Source organism: Cyclopterus lumpus, chromosome 4, assembly GCF_009769545.1.
Source record: "Cyclopterus lumpus isolate fCycLum1 chromosome 4, fCycLum1.pri, whole genome shotgun sequence".
NCBI classification, from domain to species: domain Eukaryota; kingdom Metazoa; phylum Chordata; class Actinopteri; order Perciformes; family Cyclopteridae; genus Cyclopterus; species Cyclopterus lumpus.
The window spans coordinates 22,703,615-22,719,672 of record NC_046969.1 but is presented as its reverse complement, the minus strand read 5'-3'; the positions used below and the strand labels follow the sequence as shown (position 1 = coordinate 22,719,672).

At 42.9% G+C, this 16,058-nt stretch overlaps 1 protein-coding gene across 2 annotated transcripts in view; it reads right to left on the bottom strand.

The window, feature by feature from the left end:
• polrmt (polymerase (RNA) mitochondrial (DNA directed)) overlaps positions 1 to 16,058 on the bottom strand; it is a 34,733-nt gene that overhangs the window by 2,564 nt on the left and 16,111 nt on the right. The window contains exons 12-20 of one of the 2 annotated variants that reach the window (XM_034531451.1): positions 15,119 to 15,241; positions 13,948 to 14,127; positions 12,859 to 12,945; positions 11,668 to 11,784; positions 10,821 to 10,934; positions 4,394 to 4,446; positions 2,361 to 2,459; positions 1,935 to 2,007; positions 507 to 598 (exon numbers count right to left, since the gene is read on the bottom strand). In XM_034531451.1, coding sequence (XP_034387342.1) covers positions 507 to 598; positions 1,935 to 2,007; positions 2,361 to 2,459; positions 4,394 to 4,446; positions 10,821 to 10,934; positions 11,668 to 11,784; positions 12,859 to 12,945; positions 13,948 to 14,127; positions 15,119 to 15,241 — 938 coding nt within the window. The remainder of the gene's footprint in view (positions 1 to 506; positions 599 to 1,934; positions 2,008 to 2,360; positions 2,460 to 4,393; positions 4,447 to 10,820; positions 10,935 to 11,667; positions 11,785 to 12,858; positions 12,946 to 13,947; positions 14,128 to 15,118; positions 15,242 to 16,058) is intronic. The other variant, XM_034531452.1, reaches the window with a different exon arrangement.

The following is a 16,058-nucleotide window of genomic DNA, read 5'->3' as shown; positions in this document are numbered from 1 at the left end:
CCTGGTATTACGTTGACATTTTAAAAACACATACGATCTAATAAGCATGAATAATCTTTCTAAGGAAGGGGTTGGAATCCAAAAAAGGCGTTTGATTCCCACGCGTCGCAGACAAGAATTAATTATATATAATATAAAGGCCGCAGAGAAGGTGTCCAATTATCCCAAACAGAGAAACACAGTCACATGACGAGAGAGAGAGAGAGAGAGAGAGAGAGACATGGGAAATCATCACGTATCAAATGCTTCAGGTAAGCTCTTACAATCTAATAACGTCTAATGTTGGGACAGTTTCATAATGGGTGCACGTGTTGGGAGTTGCATGTTCAGTGTGCACGATGACTTCAGCCGTCACCATAAAAGTCCATAAAGATCCGACGGCGAGACAAAGACGAGACTAATGCGCAGGTTAAACTAAAAAAAGGTGAAAGTACAATCAAACTTGTTCCTGCGTGGAGTGGAGTGTGTGTGTGTGTGTGTGTGTGTGTGTGTGTGTGTGGACTCACGGGAACCCGGTGCAGTATTTCTGCAGCAGGTAGTTGGACAGCTCCTGGAGGATCGGCTGGCTGTGCAGCGCCACGAACTGCTCCCGACAGACCTGACGGGGGGAGGAGGAGGAGGAGGAGGAGGAGGAGAAGGAGGGTGCTCGGAGTTACTCAAACGAGGGAGCAATGGAAGTGTGAAACAAGGAGGGTTTAGCTATTCATTTTGCTGCAGGTTATACATAATCATAGATAAGACGAAGGCCGCGTGAGAAACATATTTGAGTTCAGAGTTCGGAGTTCAAACTTCCAGAGAAGACAAGAGACTTCACCGAGCAGATGAAGTTAAGAAACAAAAAAAAAAATACACATGCCGCGGGATATTTCTGTGATTTAAACAGCCGTCTACGCAGACTGCACATTGCTAAATGTGTTAAAAAATAGATTTGAAAAAATAATTAAAAAATAATATATATTTCTCATATTCATATTCATATTTATATATATATATATATATATATATATATATATATATATATATATATATATATAATTTCACCTCGAAAGCATAAAAGCTTTTTTTGCGATATCACATTTCGCACATTTTCAAGGGGTTTCTATCGTGGTGTTTTTTTAATGCGCAAATTGAAAAAAAAATGTGCATAAAAACTGGTGGATTTGCAATTTAATGCCAACAAAAGGATTTAATAAACCTTGTGAAAGACGTGGACACACAGTAGCACCGTAACGTGCTTCTTCCCAACCAGCTTCTTCTTCTTACTAAAAAAATCCACCAGAAAATATTGGACATTTTCCACGCATCGGTTGTGTGGTGGACCAATGGAAGGCTCCGCCCCCATTTAAAATAAGGACCTTCTTGACGCGCTTAAGTGTTGGCTAAGATATCGAATGCCCCCCTCCTCTGCCGCCTTGTTCCATTACCTTGGTAATGAGGAGAAGCGTACGCGCACATCAAGAGAATATATATATTATTTTATATAATATAATATGAGAGAGAATGAATGTGCTGGGGAGGGAGCCTCCTCATTGGTCGTAACTCCTTTTAGATTGGATGAAGACACGACACTGCGCTCTGAAGCTACACCCACAGAGAACTGGGCCTTTAATAGTTAATGTGATCCGGTTTATGCCGAGCTGCGTCTCGGTCTGGGGCCCCCGGAGGCGAGCTAGTTTCAGCATGCGGGGGAACAGTCCTTCATCCAGGCTCTCCCTGAGGGTGCTACCTGCAGCCAGCAGCCTGCTTCACAAAGCGGACGCTTAGACTTTAGCACAAGGGATGTTAGAGGGGGGGGGGGGGGGGGCGGAGCCACCTTAACTTTCTATTAATCAGCAAAAAAATATATAAGGTGAATTCTAAACCCTGATGATAGGCAGACAGGTTGAGACAGCTCTGATTGGAGGATGAGAAAAGGATGCACTGTGATGCGATACCTTGTTCATGGTGTCCACAGTGAGGGCGTGGGTCCAAAAGCAGTCGTGGACCGAGACGAACGTCAGGCCGGCACTGAGGGGGGGGGGCAGGGGGGGGGGGGGGGGGGGGGCACAAGAGTAGACATTTAAAAAAATCGGTAGACTTCGAAATAAAAAAGGTGCATTACACGACGATAATTGCTAAAGCCCTGGCGGCCGTTCATTCAAAAATCACGTGGGAGTTATCGCACCCGTCTCAAGGGGCCCGTGAATATTACGAGGCGCATCATACGCCGCTCGCCACGTCTGAGGGCGATAATTGCATTCAAAGACGAGCGCGTGCAGTGGAAAAAAGGCTTTTCGAGGTCATGCATACAATGTCAGAAAGCATATTACAGACTTTATAAAAAGATATCCCCACTGTGAGTACAGTGTGTTGCGTAATACCTGTAGCAGTGGAGAGCCGTCAGCATCATGTGGGTGGAGTCCAGAGAGTGAATGAAGTTTGGTGGGAAGGCGTTCTTCTGTTTAACCGTGTCCGGCCTCCTGTGAAGGGACAGAAAGCCAAGTACAGACATACGAAAATTAATAATAATAATAATAATAATAATATGAACTTTGCTGCTTTTTAAAAAACTAAATGGGACGTTTCAGCTTTTTTTTCCCACTGAAGTGGCCTCGCTGTGAACTCCTCTGTTAATTCCCTGGGAGACGAGTTAACAATCTTATATTTTTGATTCCCCCCTTTTTTTTTTTTTTTTTATTGTTCGCGCTTACTCGGGAGACGGTGCATGTCCATAGGAATTGCATTAATAAGCACTGGTTCTTTTGAGTATGTCAGATGTTACAGTAAAGTGTGCTGGTCGTAGCTTCAGAGCTAAGTGTATCTAGTGGACATCACTCTGCCGGCTCCCGTGGTCCATAATCTTTTTTTTTTAATACGACGGGCCTGGTTATCCAGTCAATATGAGAGCACACAAATATAGAAGTGACATAAAAGAAACAGGACGCGGTGATATGAATGCAGCACGGCTGCTACTGATGATGGAGCTGGCAGCACGCAGCCAATCTGTATGGCACGTGTTCCCATTACCCTGAGCCTGTGCCATTCAAATCCTCTGGGCCGCCGCAGACCGGAACGCTCTTTTAATGGGAACGGAGACAGAGCAGAGAGAGAGCTTGGGCCGAACCCAAAGCTAAAACACACACACACACACACACACACACACACAGTCTGTCAGTCTTGTTTACCTTCTGTCCGCTTTATTTTTTCGGCTGGGTAACGTTAGACTTTTATCTGAGCGCCATTTTTGGGCTCCAGCTGAATAGAAACAAAGATTCCTAGAGATTTATTTGCAAGCTCACTCGTCTGTCTACACTTAGGACAACACTGTCTTTCTCGCTCCCCCCCCCCCCCCCCCTTTTGTCTCGCACCTATGTGCACACACACAAGACAAACACGCCACCTGTATCTCCCGTAGGCCCGGCAGACTGGAAAGCTGCAAAGTCGACACTCTTAAGGGTTCGCAGCCTCTCCTCCAGTGCAACCGTCCTCCCTACGGAGCCGATGGTTCACTTCGGTTCACAGGATGGACGCTGGCACAGGGCTTAGCTTTTCATGTTTAGAGGCCTGGATAATCAGCCAACCCCCCCCCCCCCCCCCCCTAAAGACGAGAGGGCTTGGAGTCCGTCACGACTCCATTTACACATTTAAGACGCTGGATCGAGGTTTCTTTTTTTTTTTAGGGTCCTTAATTACAGCGTGCGTGGAAGAAAAAAGCAGAGGAAGCATCGACCGCGGCGATTGTGTCCGATTTGGCTCAGAATGTCAGCTATTTTTAAGTTTATGCACTACTCGGGAGACGGCACACGTTCATAGGAATGGCATTAAATAAAAAAACAAATAAATAAATATATATATATATAAAAATATTTATATATATATATATAAATAAATATTTATATATATAAATAAATATATATATATATATATAAATAAATATTTATATATATATAAATAAATATAAATAAATATATAAATAAATTCAACACATTTCATTATAGTTCTCATATACAAAATAAACACTATCAATAAGTTGTTTTAGTGGTAATTAGATTATATTGTGTTGTACATCCATAAATGAAGCTTCTGGACTACTTTTTTTTTTTTTTTTTTTAAACAAATCCCACGTTTGCATTGTAGTGTAAATCGATGATTTTTGAAGGTTTCCCCAAACACCTCTGATGCCATTTCCTACTTTATGACAAATGCAAAGTTACATCTGAGCTTGAGAATCGTGTTTTAAAAAAAAAAAAAGTTTGCGCAATTAGTGGAAAAATAGCGAGTGGAGAAAAGAGCTTCTGTTGTGCAGCTGAAGATGTTGTTCTTGAAAAAGTTGAAGCTAATTGCCTCCAGAGAGCTTTCTACTTGCGTTCACCTCTAAAAGCTGCAAAGAGAGTTAGTTGCCAGGCAGACTTACTCTCTGGCGTCGTGGCTGATCTGGAGGTTGATGTGTTGCATGGTACTCTTCAGCTGGAGAGGCAGAACAAAGACAAAGAAGTTAGCGGGATAATCGTCTCGAGTCCAACCGGCTGGCAACATTTACAGGTATTTTATATTGCTGGAGGAAAATATACATTAAAAAAAAAGGGCTTTAAACGCCAAAATGTTCAAGTTACTGTCATAGAAAAGCAGTAAATCAGATGGGAGAAGCTGGAAGGGACAAAATATTGTACATCCCATTTGCTTAAAAAATGATAACAAAGATTTATCGATTATGAAAATAGTGGCAGATTAATTTTCTGTTGATAAACTAATGGATTTATGGACTAATCGTTTCAGCACAATGTTAATGTGAAAGTGTCATTTAGCCAGACACACAGTCCTATACTGGATACATGACGTTTGAAACATCAGATATCAAGAGCTTAAGTTAATATATATTTAATAAAACTGGAATGCATTTATTTATTTTTTTTTTAAATTGGACACTTTGACCTGTATGGATGTGTTTTATTTTTTAAGCCATCTTGCAAAAACTGAATGAAGAAAAAAAAAAAACCTGCTTAAAAAGTGAATTCTCACACGATGAAGCAATTAAAAAAAAAAAAATAGTAACGCAATTTGCAATTTAATAAATAAAAATGCCCGGTCCGTTACTCGAGAGGCCCGCGACATTTTGCAGAGAAACAAAATCAACACAACAAAACCATCGCTGACACGAGTCCCTTCACATAAATGGACATTTCAGACTTATTAAAGCCAAACGTAAAATCCATTTGAATTTCTTGCCTCAGTTTGACTTATAAATCGGTCATCGCTTTCTCAACCCGACTGAAAGAATTTAGGGTGAAAGTCAATAAATTGACCAACATATCCTGCTATAAACCACCTATAGAAGAAGATCTATAAGCACCCTTCCATCTTCCAGTGCAGGTCAGGGTGTCACAAGGTCCGACTCTTGTGGTCGTCTTCATTCTGGCAGGTATATATATATATATATATATATATATATAAAAAATATTATTATTATTATTATTATTATTATATAAATTATTATATAAATAGGAGAATTAATCCAGCATCGGATAGATAATCATATTTCCAAATGGGTATTAAAGTTATTCTATTAAAAGTTGGTAAACTGTTTTAGAGAAAAGTCTATTTTCTTTCTGCTGAGCGGAGTTAGACGACATCGTCCTACTGGGTCCATATTTTTTTAGCATTGCTCAACCGGGTGGATCTCGGCAAAAACAACAACAACAACAACAAACAGATTAAAGTGAGCTCCATTGTGCTGCGTTTGGGTGTCAAGATGCTCTTCAGGGATAGTCCTGTGAATTATTCGGAGGTAAACAGTCAAGAGTGAGAGAAGTGTGCACAGCGACACCTCGATCACTTGGTTTCCGTAAATATTTCCGGCTATTTAATGGTGATAATATTAATAATACCTGACCATACGGCCCCCACAGTTTAGTTTTTTGATCCCTCACCCCGACATCTCATTTCAAGAGGAATTACGCTGCATTAAAGGAAGTAAAGTGCCATCTAGAGTCTCACCTGTTCTCACAGACGCATTTACAAAAAAGGCAAATACATACATCTGCATACACACCCACACACACACACACACACACACACACACACACACACACACACACACACACACACACACACATTCATCACATACAGGAAATAGATGGAAGAGAGAGAGCCAGAGAGGGGAGATGAACAACAGGAAGCTTCCAAGCGGGGGCATCCCCATCACTGAAGTACCAATAAGATGCTACCATGTTACGCCTCAGTAAAAGTAGGTGGTAATCAAAGTATGGTACTACTACTTTACTATATACTAGTATAGGAATATTATCAAAACAACCTTAATAACCAAGCGTCAGTGGAAAAAGGCCGTATATATATATATCAAGCACCGTATTTGCTGGTCTACACACACTCGTGCGTCTCTTTTGTTTGTCGCTCTGTACGAACGCTATTTATTTTTTTATTTTTTCCCCCACTGGCGCAGAAACGTTTCGCCGCATCAATTCAGTCATACCTCCCAGCGCTGTGCTCAGAATAACCAAAGTGCTTTTATAGTGAAAAGTCATTTTAGTACCGCTAGTTGAATATTAATTAATTTAATTTGTTCAAATTACCATAAAGGCTCACACGAAAAAAAAAAAAAAAAAAAAAAAAAGGTAAAAAAAATGCTTTCATTTCCTTGATTTAAGGGTCCAATTCACGATTATAATTATTTTTTTTTTTAAACAGGCAAAAAATAAAGAAACAAATCGCAGCATGACGGCTTAGTCGTTGGAGCGGAGCCGTTCGGAGCGAGGCTTACATGTCCTGTGTCTGCAACAGGCGGAAAGAAAATAGATGGATTAAGCTGTTGGTTTGCTTTATACGACTATTGACTGGCTCTGGCTGGAAACTCACACAAATCTTCCAAATGTGTTGCTGAACGTGGTCTTTGAATTCAACTCCTTTGTCGTCTGTAATACAAACAACTCCCCCCCCCCTCCCCTAACTTAGCGTACGGGACCGTATCTGCTGTTGTGGCACCCAGAGGAGCCTTTCATAAGCGTGTCGGGTGCTAATGTACGACTCCTGTATCTAAAAAAAAAAAAAATACATCCTAGAGCGGACGTACACGGTGCGATTGCAACGATTCAGCGTTATTGATTTCAGTCAGAATCGACGAAAACGCCGAGCTGGAAATTGGGACATCAAGACATATTGAGTGTGTGCGCTCATTGAGCATTTGTTTGCGATATTACATCCTGAAGCGTGTGCGGGTGACGGACGCCAAGACGTCCACAGCATGTCATCCTCTGGGGACCATGAATATATGCACCGAACGGCATGGCAATCTATCCCATAGTTGTTGAGATATTATTTTTTTATATGTGAGAGTAGAAAACAATGGAGGAGGTGCTTTGATGGTAATGAGACTGCCACAATGTATACACACTTTTCTCTAACATATATATATATATATATATATATATATATATACATATATATATACATATACATATATATATACATATATATATACATATACATATATATATATATATATATATATATATATATATATATATATACATATACATATACATATACATATACACATACACATATACATATACACATATATATATATATATATATATATATACACACTATGACAGCCTTGTTGTAGAAATTCTAATATTGTAAATATTACATATTAGGGATTAAAGTGACAGTTGAAAGCACATTAAAGCGAGCTTAAAGGAGCCTGCGAGCTACTCGGTTTGGATGTTCCAGTCGAAGACTTGAAGGTTGCTGTGTTATGAATTACAGAATCAAACAATTAACCAGAAATATATTTTAAAAGAGGTTAAAAAAAAAAACATTAGTTCCTGCCATGGCTGCTATCTCATCCATCATGGCTCTAGGAGGCTCGCTTCTGTTCCAAGGCAAAAAAGGAGGCATGAAGGCGACATTTAGAGATACCAAGTTCCTCCAGAATTAGAAACGCCGACATTAAAAACAGGCCCCGAGAACGTTTCCAAATTCTGTACAGAAGGAAAAGTAGACGAGACGGATCGTCATCTTTGTAGCCAAGAGATGGTAAATGCCCACAAAGAGATACACATTGAACCACCAAGACTTACAAAACAACCACAAACTGGCACAGAGCAAACCACAAGGAGACTTACATTGACCACGAAATGCTGCAAAAACAACCACAAGGAGACACAAAACAACATCAAACAACTCAAATTTACCACGTAGCAACCACAAATTTAAGTCCCACACCAAACTGCATCTTTCCACATAGAGGACATCAGATCACTCGGCTTTTAGTCACGCTATGAACTCACAAATCCAGCTGACCCCCCCCCCCTGTCACCATTCCCTGAGAGTGAGATTTCACTGTCAAAAGAGGCCGATGATGCTACTTTCTCTCGCCCTCGTTGGGGTTTTTCTTTCTGTGCATCACACTTCATCTTCCCGCTCTATCGAGAGTCTAATTACTAACGACCCCCAGAAACACGGTGGCCTTGGAGTTAAGAGGCACAGAGGAGACTGAGGAGATTGAATTTAATCCAGCAACGCAGGGGAAAAAAAAAAAAAAGGTGACCTTTCTGCAAAGTTTCATTGTTGTTGCCCAACGATGCAACTGGATTAGAGAATTATTGATGGGGATGGAAAAAAAGGAAAAGGTTGTGTGTGAAATGTGAATGTGAGCTAAAAAAAAAAAAAACCTCATTCATCCATGAAGTCATTATCTCATTCATCATCTTTAGGCCTTGAAAAAAAAAAAACACACAACAAAATATGCACATGCCAATCAGCCTCAGAGAGAGAGAGAGTGAGAGAGCGAGAGAGAGCGAGGGCAAGAGAGACCGAGAGAGAGCGAGAGAGAGCGAGGGCGAGAGATAGCGAGCGAGCAAGAGCGAGAGAGCAAAAGAGCAAGAGAGCGAGAGCAAGAGCGAGAGAGCAGGGAGAGAGAGCAGGGAGAGAGAGCAGGGAGAGAGAGCAGGAGAGAGAGCGAGAAAGCAGGAGAGAGAGAGAGAGAGAGAGAGCAAGAGAGCGAGAGAGCAGGAGAGAGAGAGCAAGAGAGCAAGAGAGCGAGGGAGCAAGGAGAGAGAGAAGACCCCGCCATCTGTCACCCTTGCTCTCTCGCTCCTTCTTAAAAGGGTGTCACTCCCCCTCCAAGACAACCTTCTGCTTGATGTCATCATAGAGAGCAGGCGGCATGCTGGGCCGTCCCATCAGCTATCTGACTGCCTGTGCTTGGCGTACGCTACGTGTCCGTCTCTCCTTTCACTTAGATGATGACCTTAAGGATCTAGAGGTCAAAATGGATTATATAAAACACACACACACACACACACACACACACACACTAGCGTGTTATCTGCAGATGTGCTGGCACACAGACGCGTTATCTGAAAGACGTGCTACTGTCAGGATCGCCACGGTGACGGGCAGCTCTAGTCATGCCGTCGGGCTCCATTACAGCAGAGGCACTCACAGCAATCACAACACACCATCAGCGGCGCACTCACCCCCACCAAAACCCATCGCACATCCCCCCCCCACCCCCCCACGCAGAGCATCCAGTACTCATGCCCTCATGGTGGACTGAGGGGGGTACGGGGGGGGGGATGCAAGAAGACTGAAACAATCATTATTTCAAGGAGTCCGAGAAGAAAAAGAAAGCAGAATTTAAAGAGTGAACACCAAAGTAAGAATTATGTGAACTTTTTAAGGTTTTTACCTTAAAAATAGAGGTCAACACAAAAGGGGGATGAGGACACATTAAACTCAAAGCCAGACAGCAGTGCAGCAGCTCACACTGTGCTTTGAGATATTAGTCTGTTAAATAGGTCCAGATAGAAATCGAGTGCATCCAGTCAAGTTTCCCATCTGTGCAGACAAGAGCACTTGGTCAATTTGTCTATCTGTTGAAAACCAGCTGATCCAAATGCATGCAAAGTAGTTTGGGCCCGTCTGTGTGCGGGCGGCATGAGGACGGCAGCGGGCTCAAAACACTGAATCTGAACGAGATGTATAGCTCGTTATAAGCGTGACAGCTTATGAGGCGTGCCGCTGTTCTTAGTGTCGTTACATTCGTCTGTAAATACCCACATGACTCATGTGTTTGTTGGCCTGCTGGACACCTCTGACTCACAGCTCAACTGGCCACCCGGGTTTATTATCAGCTTCATCAGAAAATTCCAATCAAAGTCCAATGAAATATAAATGGAGTGGAAATTGCACTGTGAAATTTATGATTATGGTCAAAAATGATGATCCGAAGCGTCTCAATACCTCATGGAAATATGTGAAAAAAGACAATGAGGGGTCCAGCCTGAAACATATCACACTGTACCCGCCGCACTAAGCTGCTTCACACAGGGTTTCCATCATTAAGTCTCTGGATGGAAACAGGATAATAAATGTGTATAAGATATAAGGTATAAGGTTAGTTGAATATTGAGGATGGTTTGAAAGGTGAGGAAAATTAGTCCGCTGACGTATGAAAAGGGGGAAATGACACGGGGCGAGGGGTCTGAAGGTCGTAGGGGTCTGAAGGTCGTAGGGGTCTGAAGGTCGTAGGGGTCTGAAGGTCGTAGGGGTGAACACACTCTGCAGCCTGGAGTTCAGTTCACCAGCTTGTTAAAAACTAAAAACAAAACTAAATTAATACTCGAGTACAGAAAGTGCTACCCCATGAACCAGGGCCTTTTTGGGGGTGTGGTGGATGTTTATACATCGCTTGGGGCTCCTGTCTGTCGTGGTTCATCTACTGGAGGTAACACCCCAGACTGGGACAAGAGCCCCCTCCAACCCCCACGGTTTATATGAGCTTCCTCAGAAGGTTCCGGCGCCGGTGTGAGACTCACCACTTGGTTGCGTGTGCGGTGGTAGGGCTGAATGATGGGTAAACCCAGCGGCGTCACCCACTGCACGGTGTGGCCCGACTTGGAGATGAGCCTGGCGCTCTCCGTCAGCCAATCCTGCAAACACACGGGGAGGACCAGCGCAGGTAAAGTCAGCGATGATCAGAAAAAAAATATTCACACGCCCAATCAAGAGCGCGAGTCTGCCTATTTGTTATGTTTGTAACTGTGTTTGTGTGTGTGTGTGTGTGTGTGTGTGTGTGTGTGTGTAAGCAATCAAGCTCAAATCAGTGCATTTGGACAGCTGAGTGGCAGATTGAATAAATCAGGCTTCACGTATAAAAAGGACACAAGGAACAAACAACAGGAAACATGAAACTTTCTCTCCACGGCGTCGACTTCGGGGGGGGTTACATATTATCAAATGTGCGACAAGTTCAGAAGCGGTTGTCGTCAATGGAGATCTTTGGTTTCTCAATCGTTGGTTCTCATCACCACCTCCATCTCCTTAAAAGCCCCGAGTACAATGACGTGAGGACGACGCGCCAAGGAACGGGAGATTAGGGGACGAGGAAGAGATTACGCGATCAAATCGATGGATTGATAAGAGGCAGAGGGAGACGGAAGAAGAAGCACCGTTTGAGGAGAACGAGTCGCTGATTAATGGGAAATATATACGGAGAGGGCTGAAGAGGTCAGGTGATGACAGCAATGGGAATATTCTCTCTCTCGCTCTCCCTTCCTCTCCACGCCCCCTGCTGGGAAACACAGGAGGATGTGACCTATTTAAAAGCAGCAGGTGCACACACACACACACACACACACACACACGTGCGCATCAGGTTGGCACCAAGGTATGATGGGGAAGGGGATTCTTCATCTCAGACTGGGCCGTGCCGACACATCGCCCAGAGGACACACAGCGGCGGTGGGTGGCGTTTCTATTTGCTGCCAGACTCCTCTCTGCCTGTGGAGATAACACACACACACACACACACACACACACACATACACACTCTCACACCCGACCACGTGCACGTCCCAAATCTATAAATGGAGTCCATGTGATGAATGGGTGTCGTTGCCACGGTAATAATGCAGTAAAGTAGTCATCAATACAAATAAAATATCATCCAGTGTGGAGTCGTAGGTCAGTAGACTGGAGTAACCTTTTATTTTTTACAGCTCTTTACTATAAAAAAAAGAAAGAAGGAGTTTCTTGGGGGGGGGGGGATCATTTGTTTTAATTGGAGGTCAATTAGGTATTATGGTCTGTCAACTCATTAAAAAAAAGGAGTACGTGGGGTATGTTGGGTTTATACATAGTGGAAGAAAGAAATAAAGAGTTAAGCCCAATTTATTATCCTTTGTTGGAAACTTTAATCTTCATATATGTTGAACTCTGAGTTTGTAGACACTTTTTTATTTATTTATAATTTTTGCTCGTTTTAGCTTGTTTGGTTTCATCGCAATGAAATGGGAATCAAAAACGGGATACTTGACCCACAAAATTACCATTTGTATATTAAACATTCACCGCCGGTAACCCTGAATATTTCTTCTTCCCAAGCCCCCCAAGGTGAACGGAGAAATACGAAAACGGACCAAAAAAAAAAAAAAAAAAAGGAATAATTCCTCAATGAATAGAAATGTTATTTTTATTAACAGCAAAACAACATTTGCACAACTCCTTCAGTAAAATCCAGCTCTCTAATATCCAGCGGTGTGCTCACGACTTGCCATCCATATGAGTTTTCACCAAAACTGTATAATTTAAAAACACTTTGGACCGGTTTTAAGGGGTGAAGTATTCCTTTAAGTGTAAGTGTGTTAACATTCCCCATAATGACATCTGCCTTTATGGAAAACCTTCATCAGGAAAATTACAGAGACCTCGTAAAAAGTGACCAAAAAGGGTGCAACTCTAAAACCAAGGGTTAAGATTGACTGCACGCGTGAATGTGGATCCTGCATGTGATATTTGTGGTGATTTGTTAGATGAGAAAATGCATTTGGTTTGATGTCGGTGCAACGAACCCACCTGGATCTCTCTGGTCCCTGTGAACATCTCCTTGAGGCCACTGAACACCATACGCACCAGGTAATGAGACGCATCCCACACGTGCTCCTGGAAATACAACACACGATTAAGGCTTGTGTATTTTAGTTTTCCCCTCACACAAAACCTTTGTGCTGCGCTGCATTTCTCAATAAATTAAAAAAAAAAAAAACTATATATATTGTGTGTTTTTTTCCCCCCACTTATAATTAGGGATTAAATGTTAAATGCTCATATCAGTGATATAAAAGTTGCAGCACCGAATGAGCGCGGTACATTTCTCATATCATCATTACAGCGATATAAATCTCCTCCTCCATGGGAGCTACCTCATCCGCCCCCCCTTGTAATCACTCACAATTACACTTCCCTGCCCCCCCCCCCCCTAATTGCCTGTTTGAACAATTAGGGGACATTATGCAGAAGTCATTTAGCACAATCATCCGGCTGCGAGCTGGTGGATACACCGACAGCGGGATCCTGCCGCTCCCATCTATACAAGATTAACCATTAAAAAGAAGTGTATCGTCCATTTGACAGATAATAAGCACTACAGAGCTGTAAGAAGATGAAATGCCCCCCCCCCCCCGTGCCATGGTGTCATTTGACAGAATGGGTGGATCCATTTACGAGCGACCAAAAATAGATTCGTAACGACTGTGCGCAGGATATCAGGTATATCTGTTGTTGCATTACACTCCCGGCCTCCCCGAGAGGACCATGCAATATCAGATTTCACTGCAATGAGACGTTACATAAATTAGCTCGACTAACAGAACCCGTGAAAGGCGTCGGCTCTCCCTGAGAGACAGTGTGGTGGGATTCTTAATGTCACGGTCACGGGCCTTCGTGCATGTGCAGGAGACAATGGAGGAACAATATCTGGGGATGATTGACTTCCTTGTACACCATAACGAGTCATTCTGGGCTCAGTGTGTGTGTGTGTGTGTGTGTGTGTGAGAATGTGAAGCCTAAGGGGGAAGACCCATAGAGAGGAGCTCCTGTGATACGGCCCTAAAAATTAAAATTAAACCGAGGGAAGCCCCCCCCGATCCATCAGCGCTACCGCACCTTCGGGAACTCGTCAATCTCCTTGAGCCGCTTCTCGATCTGGAGGCGTCCCCCGAAGCGCGTGACCCCGTACACGACCGTCATCACGGTCTGCTTCACCACCTTCCTGCTGATGTAGCCCTCCAGGACCTGGGCGATCTTCATGCCGCTCTGTGCGTCCCGCGCTCGGAACTCCTCCACCTGTGTGTGTGTGTGTGGTGCATACAGAAGTGCACATTCACATGGACGCTGGATGGCAAAGCTGTGTTCAAAACGTGTCTTTTGGGAGGTATGTTTTTATGCGTGTGCACAAAAACATTGTAAATCGGGGAAGAAGAAGTGCCCCCCCAAAAAAAGAAAAAAGATCCATCGCGGTGGTGAAAGAGCGATTAAAATCGGTTTGCTTGATCAATCGAGCCGAGTGAGTCCATTTTGAGATAAGGCAGCTTTCCCTGTGTGGTTGCTGAGCAACAAAGTTAGCCAACACCAGGGGAGGCCACGAAACCTCGCCTTTTTATTCAAAAGTTAGCTTTTTGGATTAACTGTAGGAATTAATTAATTTAAAAAAGTTCACTCCAGAGAGAGCTCTCATCTACTTAAAAAAGGGTATCGAGATTGAAATTAGCACTACGGGTATGAGGAATAAATGTGTATTTTCAGATTTTGTTTTTTACTTTAAAATCGCACTGATCATCTCAAAAAGGACCCAGTTATTGATTCCATTTCTGTTGATAAACTAACGGAGTAAACAAGGGATCGCTTCAGCTCTTCTAGATTTAATAATCGTCAACACGACCGTCGCCACCGTTACTTATTGTACTGCTTATTTTTAAGCCAACAAGGTTTATTTATGTCAGTTTAAATAATAATTTTTTTAAAAAAGGAGTTATTTGATAGCATTGTATGCACACTTGCCTCAAGCCTTTGGATATGCGAGTAAACTGCACTTTCGATGCAAACGCATGAGAAACTAAACACTTTTAAATTCAAGACCTCCAGTAAGAAACTTGAAATGTATTCTCAATGCTAATTAATCTGTCACTCACTATGGGACACAGCGAGTCATCTGAATATTATAACTGCCCACCGGCCTAGCAACAAAAAAAAATAATAAAATCGCAGTTCGGCTCTGCTGTTCTCAACGAGGGACAAAAAGAACAAAAACAAAATGAAAGAGCCCAGCGGTGCTGACCTGCTGCGCTACTCCGCTGTACACGTCCTGGGGCTCGTCACAGGGCAGGAGGTTGACGGACGTGGCCCCAATAACATCTCTTCCGAGGGCAGCGTAGTGCTGGAGGCCATTACAGGAGCCGTCCTGGTGGAGGGGAGGGGATAAAGTGGGGAATGTGGAGGAGGAGAGAACATCATTACAGGGATTGGCATGAAATGGGGAGGAGGGGAGGTTACAGGTGAACAAAACAAAGCACGTGGAGGTAAAATGCAACAAAGAAACGTGGAAGACGAAACAAGAGTAAGAGCAATAAGAAGGTGAGCATCGGCTCCATAAAAGAGGAAAAAGATTTGTTTGAGGCTGTGAATTTTGCATTTAATGCTGGACTACGAGCATCTTCGACTAACTCGTGCGGCATTAAGCAGAGAGGAAGAGTCACGAGGGGCGTTTCATAATTAACCGCTGATCAATTAGTCGTCTTTCACGATGAATTAAAAACGTAAACGGTCATTTTGTTTGTATTTTAATTCAAACTGTGTTCAAAAAAAAAATCTAAAAAAAATCTAAAAATCAGCCGGAGTCCTTTTAAAATGACATAATGACCTTTTATCATTTTTAATTTTCATCAGAATGTGGCCTCCGACTCAAGTGTCTCTGTGACCCTGGAGGTCCGGCTAAAGCCGCGGCATCTGTGCGGCGTGGAGGCGCAGCGGGCTGTCGGGTGTGCTCGATGCTGTTCAATTTAAAAAAAAAAAAAAGTTTCTCCTTTTGGATATTTAGCCACGGAATTAATAAATTATTTAAGTGCAAATTAATTTGATCATATTGTGAGTTAGCTAGAAGGCAAGTGGTAGAGCGGATCGTCCTTCGATCGAACGATCGGCAGTTTGATCCCCAGGCTCCGCGAGTCCATCTCGATGTGTGCATGGGCTCACCTCGCCTTAAGGGGTGAAAGGGTGAA